This window comes from Hyaena hyaena, unplaced genomic scaffold, assembly GCF_003009895.1.
Source record: "Hyaena hyaena isolate Hyena2069 unplaced genomic scaffold, ASM300989v1 scaffold_175, whole genome shotgun sequence".
Lineage (NCBI taxonomy): Eukaryota > Metazoa > Chordata > Mammalia > Carnivora > Hyaenidae > Hyaena > Hyaena hyaena.
In genome coordinates, this window is record NW_024080808.1 from 175,733 (window position 1) to 198,541 (window position 22,809).

The 22,809-nt window shown below is 35.4% G+C and overlaps 1 protein-coding gene across 1 annotated transcript in view; it reads right to left on the minus strand.

Moving 5' to 3' along the window:
• The window catches only part of KTN1 (kinectin 1), a 108,819-nt gene that overhangs the window by 37,987 nt on the left and 48,023 nt on the right, over positions 1-22,809 (minus strand). The window contains exons 7-18 of the mRNA XM_039240505.1: positions 20,189-20,329; positions 16,444-16,550; positions 15,522-15,654; positions 14,145-14,232; positions 11,225-11,391; positions 10,480-10,548; positions 9,028-9,065; positions 7,990-8,080; positions 7,577-7,645; positions 7,009-7,046; positions 6,792-6,873; positions 5,335-5,403 (exon numbers count right to left, since the gene is read on the minus strand). Of these exons, the coding sequence (XP_039096436.1) occupies positions 5,335-5,403; positions 6,792-6,873; positions 7,009-7,046; positions 7,577-7,645; positions 7,990-8,080; positions 9,028-9,065; positions 10,480-10,548; positions 11,225-11,391; positions 14,145-14,232; positions 15,522-15,654; positions 16,444-16,550; positions 20,189-20,329 (1,092 nt within the window). The remainder of the gene's footprint in view (positions 1-5,334; positions 5,404-6,791; positions 6,874-7,008; positions 7,047-7,576; positions 7,646-7,989; positions 8,081-9,027; positions 9,066-10,479; positions 10,549-11,224; positions 11,392-14,144; positions 14,233-15,521; positions 15,655-16,443; positions 16,551-20,188; positions 20,330-22,809) is intronic.

The window sequence follows — 22,809 nt, forward strand, 5'->3', positions numbered from 1 at the left end:
GTATCAATTCAATTCTTCAAATATAAAAACTCAAAGCTCTAAAGCCTTGAAGGCCAGGAAAGAGGCTTTGTTCTTTCTTCTAATTGACTTTTTTGACTTTTTAAAAACTATGATACAACATTTATATGTGCGAGTGTAAAAACCCTTTGTACAAATCAATGAATTTTTAACATCCAGATATTATGTGATTGTACTTACACAATATATAGAATGTTTTAAAACTGACTGTAAATTGTAGAAGCAACACATGAATATATTTTTGTAAACCATTAAAACATGATTATTGACTTCCACTTTTAACCACTATCCTTCTAGCATCTCTAAGAAACACACAAGTCCCCACTGCTATAATTTATGCCCAGAAGAGGGGCTTCCTTCCCCCTTGGCATTCCCAAGCCTTCAGGCAGCTAAGCAGCCTACCTAAACAGGCTTGGGGGTCATTTTCCTTGAATATTTTTTCTACCCATCACAATTTCTACTGGCACTCTCCTAATTTTGCTAGTTTCTTACTTTTCCCCCAATTTTATTATAGCCATTTTTAACAAATACTATAAATTTTTCCATTGCTAAATCCAAGGCCTAAGACTCCACTTCTTATATATTTCTAAAATTAACCCCCTTTTCTTGAAAGCCTGAGGTTAGGCTCTCAGCTTCGCTCATCTGGATATCAAAATACCATACAATCCTTTTCTCTGCCTGTAGTCTATAAGGATTATTTTGTGAGGGGTAGAGGCAGAACTTCCCAATGGGGAAAATTTTCCCATCATTAGAAAATAGGAGCTGTCAAAAGTATATTAAGTCAGGTTTATAAACTATGAAAATAAATCATATAGTAAGTTTATAAATCCTTCATCAAGATGAGGTTTTTGTCCATCTTTATTTTTGATGAATGCCATCTCACATAAAGATTTAACAAAAACTAACTATGCATGGTGATGGATGTTAACAATTAACTACTTATTGTTGTGATCATTTCACTTTCTATACACATGTAAGTCATTATGTTGTACACCTCTGACACTAATTTGTTATATGTCAATTATATCTCAACTGAAAAAAAAAACTTAACACTATTATCTGCACCTTAATCATTTATTGAATTGTATCTTTAGTCCTACATACTTCTCCCCCACACAAATTCAAACACTTCATTGTTACCAGAGTGATCTAAGATGTTATTTTCATCCTTGTAATACCCTTCAAGGGTTTACCAACATGCTAGATCACATTCATGGTCCTTACACAGCATACAAAGTCCTGCATGACTAGGCCCTATCTAATCTTTCTCTACTCCTTACACCTCATACTTTGCACTTCTACAACATGCCAATACATTCTCAATACACCAGTCTGGTCATACACTGCCATGATTTTTCACACTGTACCCCCTCAGCCTGAACTTCCCCTTAGCTGTTGGGCAAACTCAAGGCCATCTGTTCAATATCAGGTTTAGCTGTCCCTTCTCTGTGGTGCCTCTTCACCCTCAGTCTCCTCCATATAGAATTCATTATCCCCTCCTCTAAACTTAGACCACAGTTCAACAATTTTATTCATCATACTTTTCCATGTTACACATCTATCTCCACAATAAGCCACATTCTTGAGGGAAGGAACCAAGTCTCATTCATGTCTATGGCCTCAGCATGTAGGATAGTATCCAGCATAGACTCCATTCATAAATATATATAATGAAACCAATTTCCTTTAACAAGGTTACAGTGTAACAAGTACTCTTGGTCAAGAGCTCATCAAATACTCAATTCTAGAAAACTGACCAGCTTAGCATCTATCAAACCTTATTTTATGCATAATTGGCCTAATCCAATCCAATTTTGTTCTCTCTAGATGATCTCCAAAACTACATTTTATGCAGTAATAAATTATTTGCAATAATATACAACCAGGCAACAGAGCAAAGAGAAAAAATTTCCTACTCCTATGGTTTTTTCTAATCCTGATCATTGGATCTTTAAAATCTACTAGAATAAGAATGAAAATGTTACTCCTTTGTTAAAAAGAGCTAAAAAAGAACGAACAAAAGAAAAAAGGGCACCTCAGAACCCTGCATCCCCAGAAGTTTTATTTTATTCTGAATAAATGAGATCTTAGTAACTAATTTATTTTATCTCTATCCAAAGGCCGGTATCTAAACGGAGGCTTCCCTTCTTTAGTGTATAAACAGGTTACCTTACCTGATATTTGTTGTCTTTCTGCTTCCTACACCTGAAGAAACAACATCTAGGCACCATTATTGGTTCCTATTTCAATAAGCTCAATCTTTTCCTCCCGGATAAAAATCCAAAGAGCAAAAGGACTGAAATTTTTTTTTTTTTTTTTTTTTTTTTTTTTTTTTACATACTAGACTGTTCATCTCTCAACTGTCACTTGGAATTCTGACTGCTGGGTAGGAAGGGGTTAAAGAAAGGCAGAAATGAAAGAAACTCAGATTATACTAATTTTTATCTCTCCTTTCACTAGCAACTGCAATAAAAATGGACAGAGAAAAAGCCAAAGAGATGGCTCTATATTCTGCCAAGATGAGAGAGTTAAGTTACACTTACAACCAAAACATGCCTATCATAATTACATGCTTTCTAAACTATTTTTAAATAACAGAGCTGTAAGAACAAGAAAAATTCTAAGAATTACCAAAGAGAAAATCTTAAATTAGTACCACAAAGTTAAGTTTTCCCACCTATCAAATTCTGTTAAATAAATTTTTCAAATGTAGCTATAAAATTTTGTTCCTTGGATTAAATTTCATAAAACTATTCTTTGTTGAAACAAAATCTATCACATGCTAAAAGTTGTCATTTTAACAGAATATCTAAAAGTACATACAAACCTTAGCAGTAGATGGAAGTGTAACTCAGTTAAGGTAGGAATTAGAGGAGTTTTTTTTTTTAATATTAACTTTCACATATTATGAGGAATTTTATGTAAACTATTAGAATGGCAATTCTTAAGTCTTTGTATTATCTTTAAGGAAAAAGAAAAATTTGAGGATAGTGATTTTGTTCTTACCTAATGAGAGAGAATACATTTTTAGTATAGAATTAAAAGATTAAAAGATTTTAAAGTTAAAAGATTTTTAAAGATTCAGGTTTTCCGTTTAAATATAAGTAAGCATAACCAACACCTTTAATACTGGAATTTCAGGACAGATTCATCTGTTTCTAGACATCTGTTTTATCCCCTATGATGTTAATTTTATAAAGTATTTAAAACTTATATATTGAAATAGGTATCCCAGAATCTCTGATAACCAACCCAAAATTTACATTCTGCTTTTCTGGGTAAGAATTAATACAACCAAAAATTATCAATCTTATTTTACCTAATCTAAGTCATTAATATCGCATCTCACACCTAGTATCTTTATGTTGCTCCTAAAATTTTAAATGTTGCAGCTAAACTGTAAGCAGAAACTATGAGGGGGAAAAGTCTTACGTTTGATGAAATAGATCTCTTACAAACTATGCCACAACAAAGGGAAATGAGAATGAGATTTAAGAATAAGCCTTCAATATTATTTTAGCATTACAGTGGCATGAAGTCATGTCCCTGCACTGCACTAAATATCATCAGTTTATGGTGCATCTCCTCTGAAAAACAGGGTGGAGGTTCCTCAAAAAATTAACAATAGAACTCCCCCATGACCCAGCACTAGCACTGCTAGGAATTTACCCAAGGGATACAGGAGTGCTGATGCATAGGGGCACTGCATATGTACCCCAATGTTCATAGCAGCACTTTCGACAATAGCCAAATCATGGAAAGAGCCTAAATGTCCATCAACTGATGAAAGGATCAAGAAGATGTGGTTTATCTATACAATGGAATACTTCATGGCAATGAGAAAGAATGAAATCTGGCCATTTGGAGCAACATGGATGGAACTTTGAGGGTGTTATGCTGAGCGACATAAGTCAGGCAGAGGACAGATACCATATGTTTTCACGTATAGGTGGATTAGGGGAACTTAACAGAGGACCATGGGGGAGGAGAACAGGAAAAAGTTGGGGATAGGGAAGGAGGCAAACCATGAGAGACTCTTGAATGCTGAGAACAAACTGAGGGCTTATGGGGGTGGGGCAGTGGGGAAGGGGGCTGATGGGCATGGAGGAGGGCACTTGTTGGGATGAGCACTGGGTGTTATATGAAACCAACTTGACAATAATTTTAGAAAAAAATTTCATCAGTTTAGCATTATCTCTTCTACTGTCTTTTGTTTGCAAGGATAAAGCATATACAAAGTAATAAAGATTATGCAAGGCACTTACTATCATATTCAAGAGAGGGAGAAGAAAAGTAGATTACTTCTTGAAAAGTAAACAGAAGTTAACAAAATACTTCCACAGTATTTGGCACAGCTTAGTAGCTACACCAATTCAGTACTTGTATAATGTGAATTTTAAAATACAACAGAAAGCATGCATCTGTGAAACGAAGTGCTATCATTTGCAATAACTGCAATTTCTAATACTATTAACACTATTAGAGCAACATTCATTTCTATTTTAATGTGTCATCTAATAACAAGAGTTTCTAAAATATTTTTAACACCGGAATTTGAAGAGTTGTGTGTAAGAAAAGTCTGACGGCAACTCTTAGAAAAGGCCACAGAACGGACATTGCCTGGGGCTCTTGTTTATGGAGCCATGCTTATTACTCAGACCGCTGTACAGTTTTGATGGCTTGCTAAAAAATATAGAAAAAAGTATGACATGACGACAGTCACGGGAGTAGAGAGGAGACGAAAAAATAAATATCCAAAGGGAGAGGAATTAAGGTTTAGATACCTGCTAAAGACCAAGCACTAAGCTAAACACTAAACATAAACTTCCCCATTTAAATCTAACAAACTCATGATGTAAAATAACATTTCAGTGTCAAAGACTTGGAATGAAAGGTCTCAGAAAGGTTAAGAAATTTGATCAACATAACTGCTTTCAAGTGCTAATAGCAGGTTTCAAACCTATTCTCTTTTTAAGAAGTCATGTTGCCTTAAAGAAAAAGGTGAGGCTCCAAAAGTGTAAGGACTTTTATCCTGAGAGCCAACTGTATCAAGGACTTATAAGCTTTTTATGTATCTTGGTACATTTTTTTAAGTGCTTATAAATAGGAGGTGAGCATTAGCTTTCTCTCAGGGAAGAAAACATATTTTCCTTAATTTAGACATATGATAAGCATAAGATGAGTAGAAATGCAATGAAAAGATGTACCCATCCCTTAACAAAACTCCTCAAAATGAATGAATTGGTTAATATTTAAGAAGAACCAGATCTTGTTAATATTAGATAGTTCTACCCTGTGATTCACAAAAAGCCTTACCTGTTCAGAAACAAGAGTCTGTAGCTTCTGAACTTCTAACTGTAATGCTTTGTTTTGGTCATTTAGAATCTGAAAGAAAGAATCTCAAAGTACTATTTTATTAAGAAAAAGGTAACCAAGCAATCATTTCAATGGATTTAAAAAAAAAAAAAAATCAAACCCGTATTATTCAAGTACTCATAAAGTGATGGTTAAATTATATACAAATCTAAGAATGCAAATCTCACGTGGTTTCATTTTCCAGTTTCAATGAATACGTATTTCCAAAATATCGAAATAGTACTAGTATATAAAGTACATGTACAGTTGATAAGAGAAACAAAGTCAAGAGAAATATAGCTTAATTAAATCTCCTTACAGCTGACAGATGCCTGAAACATGCAGAGCGTGACCTTCCTCAACAAACTCATGGCTGCCTTAGTGCCTTAATGTTTATCTTTCACTAAAAACTAAAAGTAACCTTATCTTAAGAGCAGCTAGCCCCTCAAGATCCTGAAAGCCTTACTTTAAAATTCCTTAGAAACTTACTTCATCTCTATCCCCCCTCCCTCCACAATTTAAAAGTACATAATCACAATCCCAGGGTAGTTCTTTCTGCCCATGGGTCCTGTCCCCATGCTTAAATAAAATCACCTTTTGCAGCAAAATAGTCTCAAGAATTCTTTCTTAGGCGTTTGCTCCTGAACCTCACTTCAAATTTCATCACAATGATCTCTGAAAACAGCTTCTACTGAGCCACCCAATTCAGTCATGTGCTTCATCCCAAAACAGTATTAATACTGTGCTTAGAATTATTTCATGTATATTTCAAAGAATTCCAACAGTTTGTGCCAATGGATTCTGGGAAATGCTACTTTGATAAGTGAGTATTTACGGAGTTCTTATAAAATAAATGCAAAAAGAAGAACGCAAATATTATGCACATGAAGAGATGCACCCTGGTGAAAGGAATGCTTTACAACCTTCCATCTGTATGGCCATGACCAGAAACTAGCACTGCACCAACAGTGGAGACAGTTAAAACCACCACAGATTACCAACTAAAAACTGCAGAGCAAACACTGAGGCAAAACAAATTTCAGAAGTCTGTTATTAGAACAGATAAGATAATCTAGACAAATAAGTAAGTACATGATAAAATACAATGGTTGTAAAAGCCCAAATAAATAAACTTTGGTAACACTGCACCAGAGTGATTTCATACAACAACTAGTATTTCTAGGGACACCTGGGTGGCTCAGTAGGTTAAGTGTCCGACTCTGGATTTTGGCTCAGCACTGCAACGACAGTGCAGAGCCTGCCTTGGAGTCTTTCTCTGCCTCTCCCTTTATCCCTCCCCCGCGCATGCTCACTAGCGCCCTCTCTTAAAATAAATAAACCCTAGTATTTCTAGATGCACCTCAACTGAAAACTATGTAAGGTTGTTCTAAGTTCAGTTGACAAGCTTAATCACACACCTTAAATTCTTCCATTTTGTTTGAAATTTCACACTGCAGCTGTTCTTCAAGCAATCTTATTTGATCATCCTTAACATGAATACTAGGAGAAAGAAAATCAATTAAAATACTTTGTACTTTTGTAAAGTTTACATAAATTATGAGTAGCAATAATTTCTGCAATTATAAATGAATATAAATGTAGGAATGGCTCCATATACAGCAATACTTTAATCACCTTTTCTGCATCTTCTCCAGTTCATGTACTGCAGCAGCCTGTGTTTGAAAGGAGATGAGAATTGCATTATTTCTCAGGCAACACTCAACACTATTCATTCACTTAGTTTTATATACTGAAAAGCTACACTTTCACGTATTTGGGAGTAAATAAAAGTTAAAGCAACATCATACACATTTCTGTAATACTTTTTGCTGTCCCGATATTCCAGACTTCTCACTGATCAAATTTTATCCTAAGAAAGGTATACAGTTTTTTGATTAAATGGCAGAAGGATAAAACAAATCAGCACATTAAGAATGTTTTAATGGATTCCTTGGAGACCTTTAAAGTGATTAATTCATTCATTCAAACATCAGTTTCAACATGAAGACAGCAATATGTAGGTGGGTTATAAGAGTCATGGTTAAATAGAAGAGGCTTTTAACAATAACACCATGCAGCCAAACACAACCATTATATTTACTATGTGCATGGATGAAATTAGGGCTTGCAATACCAATGCAAGTAAGTACAGACTAAGGGAAATTGTGAGGTAAATGTTTAACAGCAATGAAGATCTATCTACCTGTTCATTTGCCAGTGCCTGTAACTTTTGCACTTCAGCTTTTAATAAGAAATTCATATTCTGTGTATCCTAGGAGAAGGAAAAATATTAGAAAATATTTAATATAATTGACCCTAAATTTTGTATAGCATCTCTTCTACCTAAGCAAAAGTCTCAAATTATAACTTCTTAAAGCAGAAAGAGAAACCATTTCCTGTTATGTTGCATATTTCCCAAATTACTGTGAATTATAGCATGAGAAAAGCCCTTTCTCAACTTTTCTTACAAGGCTAAAAGGGATTCTATAGAAGAGATAGACACTTTTAAAATGAATGTAGGTTATTTTCCATTCTTGATAGACACTCATACTGATTACCATCCCAGGCAATTCAATGTCTATAAAATACTGTTGCCATTTGTAAAAACTACTGTACCTTAAGTTCCTCCTCTTTACTTGTTAAGTGATCATGTTCATTTGCTAAAGAATCTTCAGTCTGTTTTATCTGCTTATCCTTTTCAGCAATCCTTTAACAGGAAATACATTTAACACATTCATACATACATTTATACATTCAATAAACATTTAGAAGTCAAGTCACAAATCAAGGGATTAAAAGCCTTAAAAGTGGTCATGCTTATTTAAGTAGTTTCTCATGTAGTTGTACCCTCCATTTCTATAGCTCCTTTCAGTTTAGTTGTATTTCAGTTTAGCTGTATTATTACAACTCCCTAAAATACATACCCGTTTTAAAACTTGAGGTGAAAAGAATAATTTAAGCTTAAAACCTGCCAATGCCAAAACCACATTTCAGGTCTTCTGAACTCAAGCAATTTAGGTCTAAGCAAAGTAAACAATACATTAAAAATAGAACCTTGTTTTGGGTATACCACCATATAGTTAAGACACAGTTTAAGACTGTATCTAATAGGGGCGCCTGGGTGGCTTAGTCGGTTAAGCGTCCGACTTTTCGGACCTCGCGGTTCGTGGGTTCGAGCCCCGCGTGGGGCTCTGTGCTGACTGCCAGCTCAGAGCCTGGAGCCTATTTCAGAGTCTGTGTCTCCCTCTCTCTATGACTCTCCCCTGCTCACGCTGTCTCTCTCTCTCCTAGAAATAAATAAAAAAAAGATTAAAAAAAAAAAGATTGTATCTAATAAGATACAACTACTTATTAGACACAAAAGTAATTTACTTCCATTAATCTCAAATCATAATTCTCTCTTCACATAACTGTTAAAGCCCAAATAAAAGAACGGTTCCTCAACTGTTACAATAAGGACGTAAAAACACAAAATGCGCAATGTGTAGGAACTCAACTCACTGCGAGAGAGAGGAGAGCAAAGTTGCTCCAAATCTACTTGAGAGTATTTTCTGAACAAGTTAGAATATAAAGTAAATCCTAAGTGTTGATAAAACAGGCATCAGCTAGTGGTGACTAAGTAATCCTAAGAGAAATGTAGAAAGGCAGGCTTACACTTTATGTAATTCCTCTGCCAGAACTGAAGCGGAGGTCTAAGAAAGAAAAACAGTGTCAACATAAAAACATACTATAAAAGAAAGTTTAAAAGTTATACAATCATCAAATAGAGCTTCAAAAATGAAAAGAAATTAATGTACATCAAGTTGTTAAAGGAGTGTCTGGCCCATCATGAATGTTCAATAAATGGTAGCTATTGTTCTAAAAGCAACTTTGATCACTAACGAACAGCATTAGGGAATTAGCACAGGAGAGTTCAAATAAAATAAAACTGCCAGGTCTGGAAACTGTATAAATGATAAGAAACAAATATATAGGAAAAACATCCAGAAAGGCTATTTCTCATCTTTACCTTAGTAACAACTTCCAATAATGAAATGATACAGTTCATGATTAAGGTAACAACTGAATCATTTGGTAATACCCATCCTCATCTTCACCCTTCAAGAACATACTTACAGCATTCTCTAAGTATTTAATTCCTAACAAATTTTCTAGAGCTACCTCTCAGCTAATAACAAGATTTCAATCCACTCTGAGTTGATAATTTATATAGAGATGTGTATTTCATATACAGACATCTTCTCCTATCATAAGTAATTCTTGCCCAATTCATTTTAGATGACAGTCTCTACAAAGAAAGCAACCAGAAAAAAAAACATAACGTCTAATCTCAAAAGTTTTGAGAGTTTGAATTTGCCTAAATCTTAAAAACAAGTTAACATTAAAACTGCTCTTTAACACAGAAAAGTGACTTCTATTCTAAGCTAATACTTTTTCCACAATTTTTTGAATTTTAAAGTTGAAGATTCGAAACTGAAATTAACAGTATGTATATAAGCACTTAGAAATAAGTACTTAAAAGTATTTTCTTTTTCTTAATGTATTATAGATATAGATATACACTTCAGAATTTATCTATGTTACACAGCAATGTAGCAAAAGAATAAATGGTCTAACAATACAACTTGCAAAACTTTGAAAGCTAAACAGAAGTGTAAGTTTTCAAATGATCTTTTGTATATATAACCTGAGATTAACATTATTATTAACATACTGCTACCATATGCAAGTATACGAAGTTTCCCTCATGGCTAGTCAATATTCAGTAAGTATTTTTAATACATAAACCAGTATTCTTAATAGCATTTGGCCATTTCTTCTCTTTTGTGTCAAGATTATCAACATTTTTTCCTCCTGTGGTAAAAACTCTCCATTAGTTGGATTTAGATTTCTTTCTTGGTGTTTTCCCATAGCACTATACACAATTATCAGAGTGCTTAGCAATCAGGTTCGTCACTGCTGACTAGTCTCCCACTACTAATCCAGTGCTTGGCACTCAACAGCCATTCATATGACTATTTACATGGCTAAACAAAAAATTAAAAAAAAAAAAAAAAAAGCAGCAGCAGCTATTCATAATGATAAGCAATATAAAAGCACAATTACCTGGGCTGCTATCTGGGAATGGAATTGCTGAATTTGAGCTTTCAAAGCCTCATTCTGCTCCAAAATATCCTTTCATTAATAGCAACCAAAAAGGAGAAGGGAGAAAAGTATGCTGTTAACAAATATACCAACTATATGAACAAAATAAGGTATAAACTTCTGGTTATCTTTAAAAAGGCATTCTTAAATTCCTAAAGGCATAATTTAAACAATGACAAGGCATCTATTTTGAGAGTTGATTTATAAGCTATAAATTGGGTTATGCTGTTTGTAATCTAACACAAAGAATTTAAGACCGTGAGGTCATCTTTAAGCGCATATTCAAACACACTATATTGTGACAGCTGCTTAAAGATTAAATTATAATTATTCACCAGCACTCCAGAATTAGGATAAACTAGACTATCTTCTCTCTTCTACAGAGACACATCCAGCCACTGTCCACCTTTATTTTTTAAAAAGAGGGAAAATTAGGGGCACCTTTATTTTTTAAAAAGAGGGAAAATCAGGGGCATCTGAGTGGCTCAGTCAGCTGAGCATCCAGATTTGGCTCAGGTCATGATCTCACAGTTTCTGAGTTTGAGCCCCATATCAGGCTTGCTGCTCTCAGCACAGAGCCTGTTTCAGATCTTCTGTCTCCCTTTCTGTCTCCCCTGTGCTGGTGTTCTCTCTCAAAAATAAACATTTAAAAAATTTAAAAAACAAAACAAAATAAAATAAATAAAAGCAAGGGAAAATTAGATACCTGAACTTGCATCTGTAAAGACTCTTCTTTGGTCACCCTTTTTTGCTCCGATTCCATTAACTGCATTAGTCTTTGCTCCAACTGTTGTTTTGATACCAAAGTATCTGTAAGCTTACTATGCAGACTCTGTACCTCATTGTCTTTGGCCACAAATTTACTCTGTAAATCTGTAAGAGAACACTGCATTTCACAAAGGTCTCTTCCTTTGCGTGGTTACTATTATCCATCTTTAGCATACCCAATATCTCCTCTAAAAAACACACATCTTTCCTCTTCTTCCCCTCTGCACATGGCTCTCCTGAGCAGCCTCGGTTTACCTTATCACAGAACCTGCCACGCCGTACTAACTCTTCTCCTCACCCAGAAGTGAGCTTCTTGAAATCAGAGATTGCCTTTTCTCCATACCCAGAGCTGTGTCTAACCAAGGCTTATGCATAGTACATACTCAATAAATGTGTTAAATGAATGGTACATGAATGTTTAAAACTGTTGTATCATTTCTTGAAAGCATTCATTTCCCCCAAAGACACTTTGGAAGTTATCTAGTGTATTTCTTATAAATTCCCTGTACTCTCCTACCTGGAAAACAGAAAAAAATGCTAAGGGCTAACAAATACCCTGGTGTAGAATAAAGTAAAACTTTTCTGCCTGCTTCTCTTCTTAGCAATGACTCCAAAATAACAAAGAAAATGAGCAACAAGCACAAACTGTCTTTGATGCAATCAGAATGACTGTAACTCCAAATCACAGAAATTAAGATAAAATGGAGAGATGATCACTAACTTGGAAGGGGAAAGTGTTCCAGAAATCTGGAAAGGCTCGGTAAATGGAGGTACCAGGTATCATGAGAGCTGCCTCTGGCCCCATAATAAACAAGTCCACCACCACTACCATCAAGGAAGGGAGGCATATAGAGAAAAAGAGACTGTGTGTTTGTGCGCGCGTGCATGTATGCTTGCACATATCACATTTTAAGAAAATATGTTAATGCCCTAACCAGACACTAATAACAGAATGAAACACAACTCAAAAAAGAACGCCTGATAATTAAACATGTAATGGTCATATCCAGGGTTAGAACTTAAAAGAGCACAATATTTCTTTGCCAGCAACAGTAAAACACTGAATTAATGCCTTCAAATTTCTGTGGGGGGAAATTATTTATAACCTAGAACTCTACATCCAGTCAAACTACCAATCAAGCATGAAGGCAGAAAGAATAAAAAAATTTCCAGATATGCAAAGCCTCAACAAATGTACTTAAAGACATACTCTTATCCTACTAAAAGATATGCTATTAAATGAGAGAGGAAAGCAGGGAAGATGGCAGTGACATAGTATCCATAGTATCCAAATAGGCAGTCTCTGGAAGTCATAGAGTCAACCTAGAAAACAAGTACAGGAACAGGAAGATGGAAGACTTCAGAGGGATACCCCACAAAAAACTGAAAAGATTCTCCAGTACCTCATATGTTGTGAAGGTGGGAGAGAGAGGAGGGTAAGAGGAGTTTAACCACAGGTAAAATTTTCTATAAGAAAATGAGGATCAAACAAGTTAAAAACATAAAGCAATAATAAGTTGTGAGAACTTAAATAACACTGTTCATGAGAAAAATTGCAGTTTTAATATTTAACTTGGCTCAGGATTGAGTTATACTGTCCTAATGATGCAAACAATGAATGCTGATATAATCAAAAAGAATGCATAGCCATATCAGTAGAATGAGGGAAGGGTGGGAAGAATGGTGTGGGAGGGTTAAGTCCTCATTTCCTGTAAAAGAAAGTCAACAGATGCCTATTAAGAGGTAACAGTGTTAGTATAAATAATATGCTTATTTAGAAATATGATGAAAAATACTAAAAGCAAAAGTGACTGCTTCTAGTCACGGTGAAGCTTTACTGTTTATAGTTACATAGTTTATAGAGAGATCTATAGTTTATAGCTACAATTCTTAACAAAATTCATGTGTGATTCAATGATGAAATATAAATTTTAAAAGTAAGCTAATGTACCTTAACATAAACAAACTTTATATACAAAGAAAAAGGCCTTTAAATACCTTGGGTATTTTTAAATTTTGAACAAAAGGGAAATATAGGGGATGGAAGGGTACCAGGGGTGGGGAATCAGAGGAAACCAAAGGTCTAAAAACCCAAAACACCATATGATCTATCTTATTGCTTAGCACTATATTTTACTACCTTACTGCCTCTTTTGTGGGAGAAAAGGAATAAGAGACAAATAATACATACAATACAAGCTCCATTACCTCCCAGGTGGATTCATCAGATTAAGAGTAAGTAATGAGGAGCATATAGGTGGCACAGTCAGTTAAGCGTCTGACTCTTGATTTTGGCTCAGGACATGATCTCACATTTCGTGAGATAGAGCCCCACATTAGGCTCTGCGCTGCCATCAGAGGCCACTTGGAATTCTCTTCCTCTCTCTCTGCCCCTACCCTGCTTTCTCTCTCTCTCCCCTTCAGAATAAATAAACTTAAAAAAAAACAAATAAATAAATATTAAAAGTCAACATTTAAGTAGACTGTTTCAACTCAATTACTTGGAATGGTAATGCTCTTGCTGTTTTTGTCTTCACAATACTGGAAGTGAATCCTCCCTTACAAAGGAAAAATGAAGACGTAATCAAGGAACCAAAGGGTATAACTACAGAAACACATAGCTAGGTTCCTATTACTTATAAATTATAATTTCATTTGCAACTTAATGCTCCAAGATAAAGCTAGTACAGTTTATTTTAGAAACTCTGAAGAACTGTTGAAGAAATAAAGGTACTCTGAAAGTATAAAAGCTATTGGCCTAAACAAAAAGGTTAAATTATTCTTTCTTCATATATAGAGGGGAGAAAATTTTACCCAGCACTGTATACTAAGTTTACATGCATATCTTTTCCCCTTACCTTGCTGTGCTGCCTCATGCTCTGCTGCTCGCTTCCTGATATAACTCTGGACTTCTTCCCACCTTCTCTCAGCTTCTTGTAGTTGAACCTGAAAAAAGTGTAAGTCAGCACAATCATGAAACTTCAAATAAAAAAAAGCATCCTCTATCTTTACTCCTGTCATAAAACCGCTTATTCCAACAAATAGTCTCCTACACCACTAAAATAGCCAGATATGCCTAGACTTCTACAAAGATATTACCAGCCAGAGCCACTCTACCCTCCGATACGCAGGATTTACAGAAACTGAATGCAGGTAGATAACTATAACTACTACTGTGTATAGATCTGTTTTCTATTTTTAGTTTCTTCTGCCGATAGCCTAGGAAAAGACAGGATGGTATCTTTACTGCTAAATATCAGTAGGTACCTAAAATTCCTATTTAGAGGTATAGCACAACAGTTCAATGATGACTATAATCTTTAGCATCATTTATCTGCTTATCCATATCCATATTCCATATTCCATATTCATAAGTTCCAGCAGTAAACATACCAGCAAGACAAATTTTAAATAAAAGGCAATTTTATCAATCCCCCACAGGGACTTCTGTTTTTTTGAAAACTTCAAAAAAACAAAAATTGCACTATTTTCCACATTCACTTATTCTCAAAGCCCTCTTAAGGTCTACTACTCTGGAAATGCTATCATGTATGATTCTACCAAACCTAAGAATCTAATACATTTGACTTACACAATTTGAACTATATATTCAACAAGCCCTCTCCCCAGTAAAAGGAAGAAAGGAAAATTCTACTTATCATTCTGTTCAATGTACAAATGCTGTAAGGTACAAAAAGAACAAATCTATTCCTCTGTAACCTGAGCAACCCCATATATCACATCTCAGAATGAGCTTCTCATGGTACTAAGTACCATTCTAGTATCTAAAGAAACTGATTTTTTTTACAGTATGGCTCAAATGAAAGCTACTGGAGCATTTCTTGGTCCTGTGCTAAAGCAAAGGAAAATCATCTATTCCAATGCTAGAAGAAAAAGTTTCCACTGAATTTATTGAAAAGTCTAAGTTACGGATAAGTGATATTGAAGGTAATTTTAACATGATGTCTGTCTCACCCTTGCAAACCTAATTTCCATATATAAGAAATTTGACTTGTATCTGTCAATCAGCAAATTTCATTTTTCATATCTTCAGTTTGCAACCTCAAACTCAAGCCTATATTCAATTCTTTCATTACTGCACAAGCTTCTATTTGGCAGAGCACTTAGACTTTAAGCCTCAATCTACATTTCTCAAACCTGCACACATATTTAGGTTCCTAAGTTTAACATCTACATTATTTATGAAGTGTTAAGTAAAGGTGGAAATACATCACCTTCAACTGAGTAACTGCTTGCTCAGCATTCTTCTTTTGGACTTCCTCTTGCTGTAGCTTTCCCGTTTTCTCAGTTAGCTCATTCACCAACCTAGCATAATCCTGGCGTAGTTTATTTAATTCAGCAGACTGCCTGAAAACAGTAACTGGATTAGGAACCTTCTATTATTACAAAGACATAAAAAGAACAAACATTTTTTTATATTAGTTCTTCTGAGTTAGTAATTCCACTTACAGCCAACTGAAACAGAAATGTTGTAAGCAACTACTAATGATGAAGTTTGGTTGAGTATCATGTCTGAATCACTCCAGTAACAATTAATACAGATTCCAAAACCACAAAAAAATAATCAAGAAAAATGGAGGACCACTCACTCATGAACATAAGTCAACATTGTTATCTTCAAACTGGTGTTCTGAAAATCTATTAAAATCAGGCAGAGTGCTTATTCTTATAGACATGCTACAAGGTATTCCCCAAGGTACAGGTTCTCAAAGTATGGCCCAGAGCCAATTTCATCACTATCACAAGGAATGTGTCTTAATATCAGATTCCTGGGCTCCACCTCAGAGTCACTGAATCATAATCTTTTCAGGGTCAGACACAAGAATATGTTTTTTAATGAACGTGCCAGATGCCCTTCAGAATAATAGTTTGAGAACTACTGTTAAAGGGGACAGATGTTTTAAAACTTATAAATGCAGTCTCAAATTTGCAGACAGCATTCCACTGCTAGTTCTAGTATTTATCACAGAGTTTAGCTGAAGAGGTTCTTCACATAAGCAAGAACACTGTGAAAATTAATTCATTTTAAAAACAAATGTAAAACACAGAAGTCTAAGTGATTACTATCAAACACCATTTTGATGGTTCAAGAAAATATTCTACCATTCAGTTACAAAGAAAGTTTTGGAAACATACTTGCTTTCTAGCTGATTTGTAGTGTTGCTGACAGCATCTCTCAGTATGCCATTTTCCTGCTTCAAGTGAGCTATCTCTGCCTCCATCTGCTCACGAACCTGCTGGAACTAAGATTATTTTACACGCGTAAGATTTAGAAACAATGACTGCCAAAGCTAACTTTTTAAAAGAAACTTTAGGGGCGCCTGGGTGGCTTAGTCGGTTAAGCGTCCGACTTTCGCTTAGGTCATGATCTCGCGGTTCGTGGGTTCGAGCCCCGCGTCGGGCTCTGTGCTGACTGCCAGCTCAGAGCCTGGAGCCTGTTTCAGTCTGTGACTCCCTCTCTCTCTGACCCTCCCCTGTTCACGCTGTCTCTCTCTCTCTCTCCTAGAAATAAATAAAACATTTAAAAAAAAAAAAACAAAAAAACTTTACTATGATGAGAATGTAAAAAGCATCAACAGAATGAAGTCTGAACCATCCTTCTCAAACAAATAAAAATAAGTGTAAAGGATGAATTTTATCTTGATACTGATGAATGCAAAGTAAATACAAGCTGCCACAACATCCAAGAATGCAAGTAGATGCTCGCGGCTATTATACTGGAAATGTAAATACACATACACATATTGTTTTAAAATAAAAGACACTGAAGTTTCTTTCCTACAGAATGGACTCATATAGAATTAACCCTATCTTAAACCTGTATTAATTTTATGTTAGCAGTATTTCTTAATGAAAAATTTTAGTAATCAAAACTTTAAAAACTGAAAATACATTCAATATATTTATATTAAGTTAAAATTGAGCTATAACCAAATAGATGACAAATTTATCACACAAAAATCTACCAAAATATTCAGGCCTCTTATTCCACAATTACAGAACCAAAAGATACAGAACACTGAGTCATATATACTGCCATAAGGGAATGTGTTATTTTAGAATGTGAAATAATCTTAATAATTTTAACTAAACCTATTCAGTTAAAAGAAATTAAAGTATATGTTTCTATTTTTCAGAGAACTTATCATCTGGAACCTGTATCTTGGCCTCTAAACACAATTAAGTTAAACCAAAAAAAAAAAAAGGAGGAAAATGAGAAATCACCCTCCATCTTCAATAAAAGATGTTGCTACAAGTACTTAACTAATTTTCAATGACTAGGAAGTAGGAATTACAAAATAGAAAAGACTACTTGAGACTAGAAAATCAGTTCTTCAGTAACCTACTTATTAATAGGAAAGAATATCTCAAATGGCTAGGGGGTGGAAAGATAGAGGATTGGGCCAAATGAAAGCACAGAGCAGTGGACAGGGTCAGAACCTGACAACACAGTCATTCATTACTTCTTTGCTATTAGCATATTTCCATGGGGAACACTGGGACTTTGATAACAGTAAAGAATAATTTTAAATTTTCAGCAGACTAGCAATGTGATTAAAGTAGACAAAACTCTGACATTACATGTTAAAATGGAAATGAGAGCTCTATTAAAAAGGTGCTATAATGATGTTAGTATGAAATAATAAACTAGGGTAATATCTAAGAACTGAATGCAAGAGTACCTAGAAATAAATTATCTTTAAGATTTCAGAACAAACTAGGGGCGCCTGGGTGGCTTAGTCGGTTAAGCGTCCGACTTTCACTTAGGTCATGATCTCGTGGTTCGTGGGTTCGAGCCCCGCGTCGGGCTCTGTGCTGACTGCCAGCTCAGAGCCTGGAGCCTACTTCGGAGTCTGTGTTTCCCTCTCTCTCTGACCCTCCCCTGCTCACGCTGTCTCTCTCTCTCTCTCTCCTAGAAATAAATAAAAAATATCAAAAAGAAAAAAAAAAAAAAAGATTTCAGAACAAACTAAACTGGGCAAGAGAGAAGTCAAAGGATTCAAGCAAAAGGATAATAATGCCTCAAATATTGGAAAATAAAAACAACTTGATCAAAAGCAAGAGTTTGATTTCAGGCATATGTTAAATTTAAGAGCTTCCAAATTTGAAGCAATGGAACCAGCAATGGAAATAATTTAAAAAACCATTGGTTCAGAGAGTTCAATTAGGGGAAATATTATAAGCTCACCAGACAAGCAGACCCAAACCATGTTCTTCAATAGCCTCTTTATCAATGGTAAAAAAAAAAAAAAAAAAATGGGTCCAGACTAATTGGAATCATGAAAATGATGAATATGTGGAAAACACTGTAAGAACTGAACCCTGTGTAATGGGGAAAGTAATAACAAGAGATGACAAGTCACTTAGGCCACAACCTCAGGAGTCCTCCTCCATGATCACTTCTCTCTTGCTCTCTCTATTCTATCACTAAGGCCCATCTACTAATTCTTCTGTATCACTCAAACTCAACCTCTCACTATCAACATCTGATTTCAGGCCCTTGTTCTCTGACTTGGATTCCTGCAAAAGCCTTCCAATTATTCCTTGTTCCACTCTCCACACTGCTGCCAGAGTAATAATTAAAAATACTTGAGGTGCCTGTGTGGCTCAGTTGTTTAAGCGTCCAACTCTTGATTTCAGCTCAGATCATGATCTGTGAGTTTCAGGTCCAAGTCAGGCTCTCTCTCTCTCTGGCCTCCCCCACTCCCCCATTCATGTGCTCTCACCCTCTCTTAAAATAAGCAAACAGACTTAAAAAAAATCCTAATATAACCACACTGCTGAATTGCTTAAACTCCTTTAATGGCTCCTCAGTCTTTCAGTATACAAGGCTCTTTAGGACAGAGGCTCTATTTTTATCTCTAGATCTTCTCATTCTAGCACTGATTTCCAAACACCACAACTCTTAATGCATTTCTCAAAAACTATGGTCACTGGGCAATCTCTATCAGAAACACTTGGAGTGAACTCACTAAAAAGCACCATCCTGGGCTCCAAAATAGACCACGGAACCATCACCCCTAGGGACGGGACTAAGGAATCACATCAGGTAAAATAACCCAGTGCCCATTTCTTCACTCCCTGATAATATCTAATTGTTTCAAAGCGTTCAATATAGTTTGCATATCATTTCTACTGGGTCTGCTCTATAACCTTTCTCTTCCCCACCTTCCATCCCAATGGTTCTAAAGCACCCACTGGTTACCTCTCCAGTAATCCCCCCTTATCCACAGGGAATACCTTCCAAGACACCCAGTCGATGCCTGAAACTGCAGAATACTAAACCCTAGGTATACTATGTTTTTCCCTATACATACATATCACTAATTTATAAATTAGGCATAGTTAAGAGATTAATAACTAAAAATATAACTTTAATAATATACTATAATAAAAGTTACATGAAGGTGGTCTCTCCCTCTCAAAATATCCTATTACACTGAATTTACCCTTCTTGTGATGATGTGAAATGATAAAATGCCTACATGATGAGATGGGAGATAAACAACATAGGCATTACAACATAGTACTGGGCTACTACTGACCTTCTGACAATATGTCAGAAGGAGAATCATCTGCTTCCAGACTGCAGTTGACCACAGGTAACTGAAACCACAGAAAGTGAATCAGTGATAAAGGGGAGGGACTACTATATTGTATATAGTATATATTATATATGTACATTATATTTACATGTCAGCTTCTAGCCTCTTCCTCATCCCCACCTAGAAAAGGTGCTTACTTACATACAGGGAGACAGTTTAACTAGTTAGTGAGTGTACCATGGCCCAGCATGCTGCCCTGCACATATTAGGTATTTAGAGTTTACCAATTAAATGAATGCAAAATTTCATTTTGTTTTCAAAAAGTAAAAATATACCTTCATCTGCATCTGCTGAGTCTCTTGATAACTGACATGCATTTTGTTTTGAAATACATTATGTTCCTTTTCTAATGTTCCAATCCGATCTTTCATCCTTGCTATAACCACATTGCTTCTTTCTTTCTCTGACATCATTTCCTAGAATAAACCAGAAAAAAATTATGAAAACTTTTTAATAAAAAAAAGTAAGTGCTATAACATTACAATACAGACATTTTTTAGCATCTGCAAAATGATGTCAGTAAAACAATCACGAATTTTGAAGTATGTGCTTAAGATCAAAGTGTGTGCTCTGAATTAAGTATGTGCTTTGTTGTTTTGTTTCTTGAGAGAGAGACAGAGAGACAGACAGAGAGAACATGCATGAACGGGCAGAGGGAGAGGGTGAGAGAAAGTGAAAGAGGAAATCTCAAGCAGCTCTATGCTCAGCAAAGAGCCTCACGTGGCACTCTACATCATGACCTGGGATCATGATCTGAGCTGAAATCAAGATCAGGTGCTCCTAAGATCAAAGGTTAAAAAGAATTTGTCAGGGACGCTGAACATCCAACTTCAGCTCAGGTCATGATCTCATTGTACGTGGGTTCAGCCCCTGCGTTGACAGCTCTGAGCTTGGAGCCTGCTTCCAATTCTGTGTCTCCCTCTCTCTATGCCTCTCCCCTGCTCACACCATCTCTCTCTCAAAAATAAACAAACATTTAAAAGAAAAAAAATGAAAAGAAATTGTCTTCTGCATCTTACCTACATCTACCTTTACACCAATTCCTTTCATAAAGACTTTGCTGTTCTGTTTACTCTTATTCCAAAAGCACCTTCTGGTCTAAGAGTTAAGTTAAATCTAAAATAAATCCTACATTCTAACTTCATTATAAGAAAGAATAGTTCTATCTACCTACCTACCTACCTACTAATTTATTTATTGAAAGAGTAGTTTTAAAACAAAACAGTTAATTCTCTATTATTTGCAGGTACTAGCTCTCTTTTACGATTTAGAAAAAGCCTAAAAAAGGTAATCTAGTAGAGGAAAAATAAGAAGTCTCCTTTGTAAGAGAAAAGATAAGGAAGACATGCTTACAACAAAATGGAAGCTTGGTATAAGGGAAAGTAAAAAATCAGAACTCAAAGTTTTATTATCTTTCCAAGTCAAATCTTAAAAGGGTGGTTTCATTTTATGTTGCAACTATCATGAATTCCTCCTAGAACAAATATTAATTATCAAAGTAAAAGAGAGCCAACCAACTTTTTCTGTTTTATTTATTTTTGAGAGAAAGCAAGTGTAAGCGGGGTGGGGTGGGGTGGAGGACAGAGGATTCGAGGTAGGCTCTGCAATGACAGCAGCACAGGGCTCAAACTCACGAACCCAGAGATCATGACCTGAGCCAAAGCCAGACACTCAACTAACTGAGCCACCCAGGTACGCCAAGAGCCAACCAACTTTAAATTGTTTGCAGGAATGACACATTTATACCCCTTCCTCTAAGAAACTGACAAAATTTAAAACTTTTATGTCTTGATGGTTGCCCTTAAGAGTTCACTTACATCTGCAAGGTGTTATACTGATGTATTTAATATGCTTAGGAAGAAAGTATACAATCTTAAAGGGTACAGCTCAATGAATTACCACAAAGTGGATAACTTGCTAATTTTTTAAATAATTTTTTTAATGTTTTATTTATTTCTGAGAGAGAGACAACGTGAGCAGGGGAGGGTCAAAGAGAGAGGGAGACCTAGAATCTGAAACAGGCTCCAGGCTCTGAGCTAGCTGTCAGCACAGAGCCCGATGGAGGGCTCGAACCCATGAACCGTGAGATCATGACCTGAGCCATAAGTTGGACGCCTAACCGACGGAGCCACCCAGGCGCCCCTCTAATTTTTAAATTATAGTCCAAAAACCATATTCACATAAAACTATACTAAGGTTTCTAATCTTAAACATGCTTATTTTAGTAACAACTTTGATTAATCTTAATGTGACCAAATGTTTCCATTAACTTTTTAAATTTACTTCAAATTCACCTAAAAGGAAAATTCAAATGAGGCCATCCTAATGTCATCAAATAGCTTGAATGATAATACAAACCTCATGTACTATATTGAATTCCTAAAAGGAGAAGCACCTCAGGAAGAATAAAACCACATTTTCTATAGAATTTCAATTATGTTCTCAGTCTACATATTTATTTTGGAGATATAATTGACATAGATCATTATAAAAGTTTCAGGTATACAAAATGGTTTGGTATTTTTATGTACTGCAAAATGATCACAACAATAAGTCTAGTTAATATCATCACCACTAGTTATTAATTTTTTTTCTCATGATAAGAACTCTTTAGATATACTTTCTAGCAACTTTCAAATATACAACACAGTATTACTAACTATGGTTACCATGTTGTACATTACATCCCCAGGACTGATTTATTTTATAAATGGAAATCTGTATCATCTGACACAACTTTCTAGAGAGTTTTTTTTTTCCCTCTCTCACAGTAAAATTTCTTGGGCTTAAAGAACTTCACTGATTAGGGGCACCTGGGTGGATTAGTCAGTTGAGCGTCCGACTTTCGCTTAGGTCATGATCTTGCGGTTCATGGGTTCGAGCCCCGCGTCGGGCT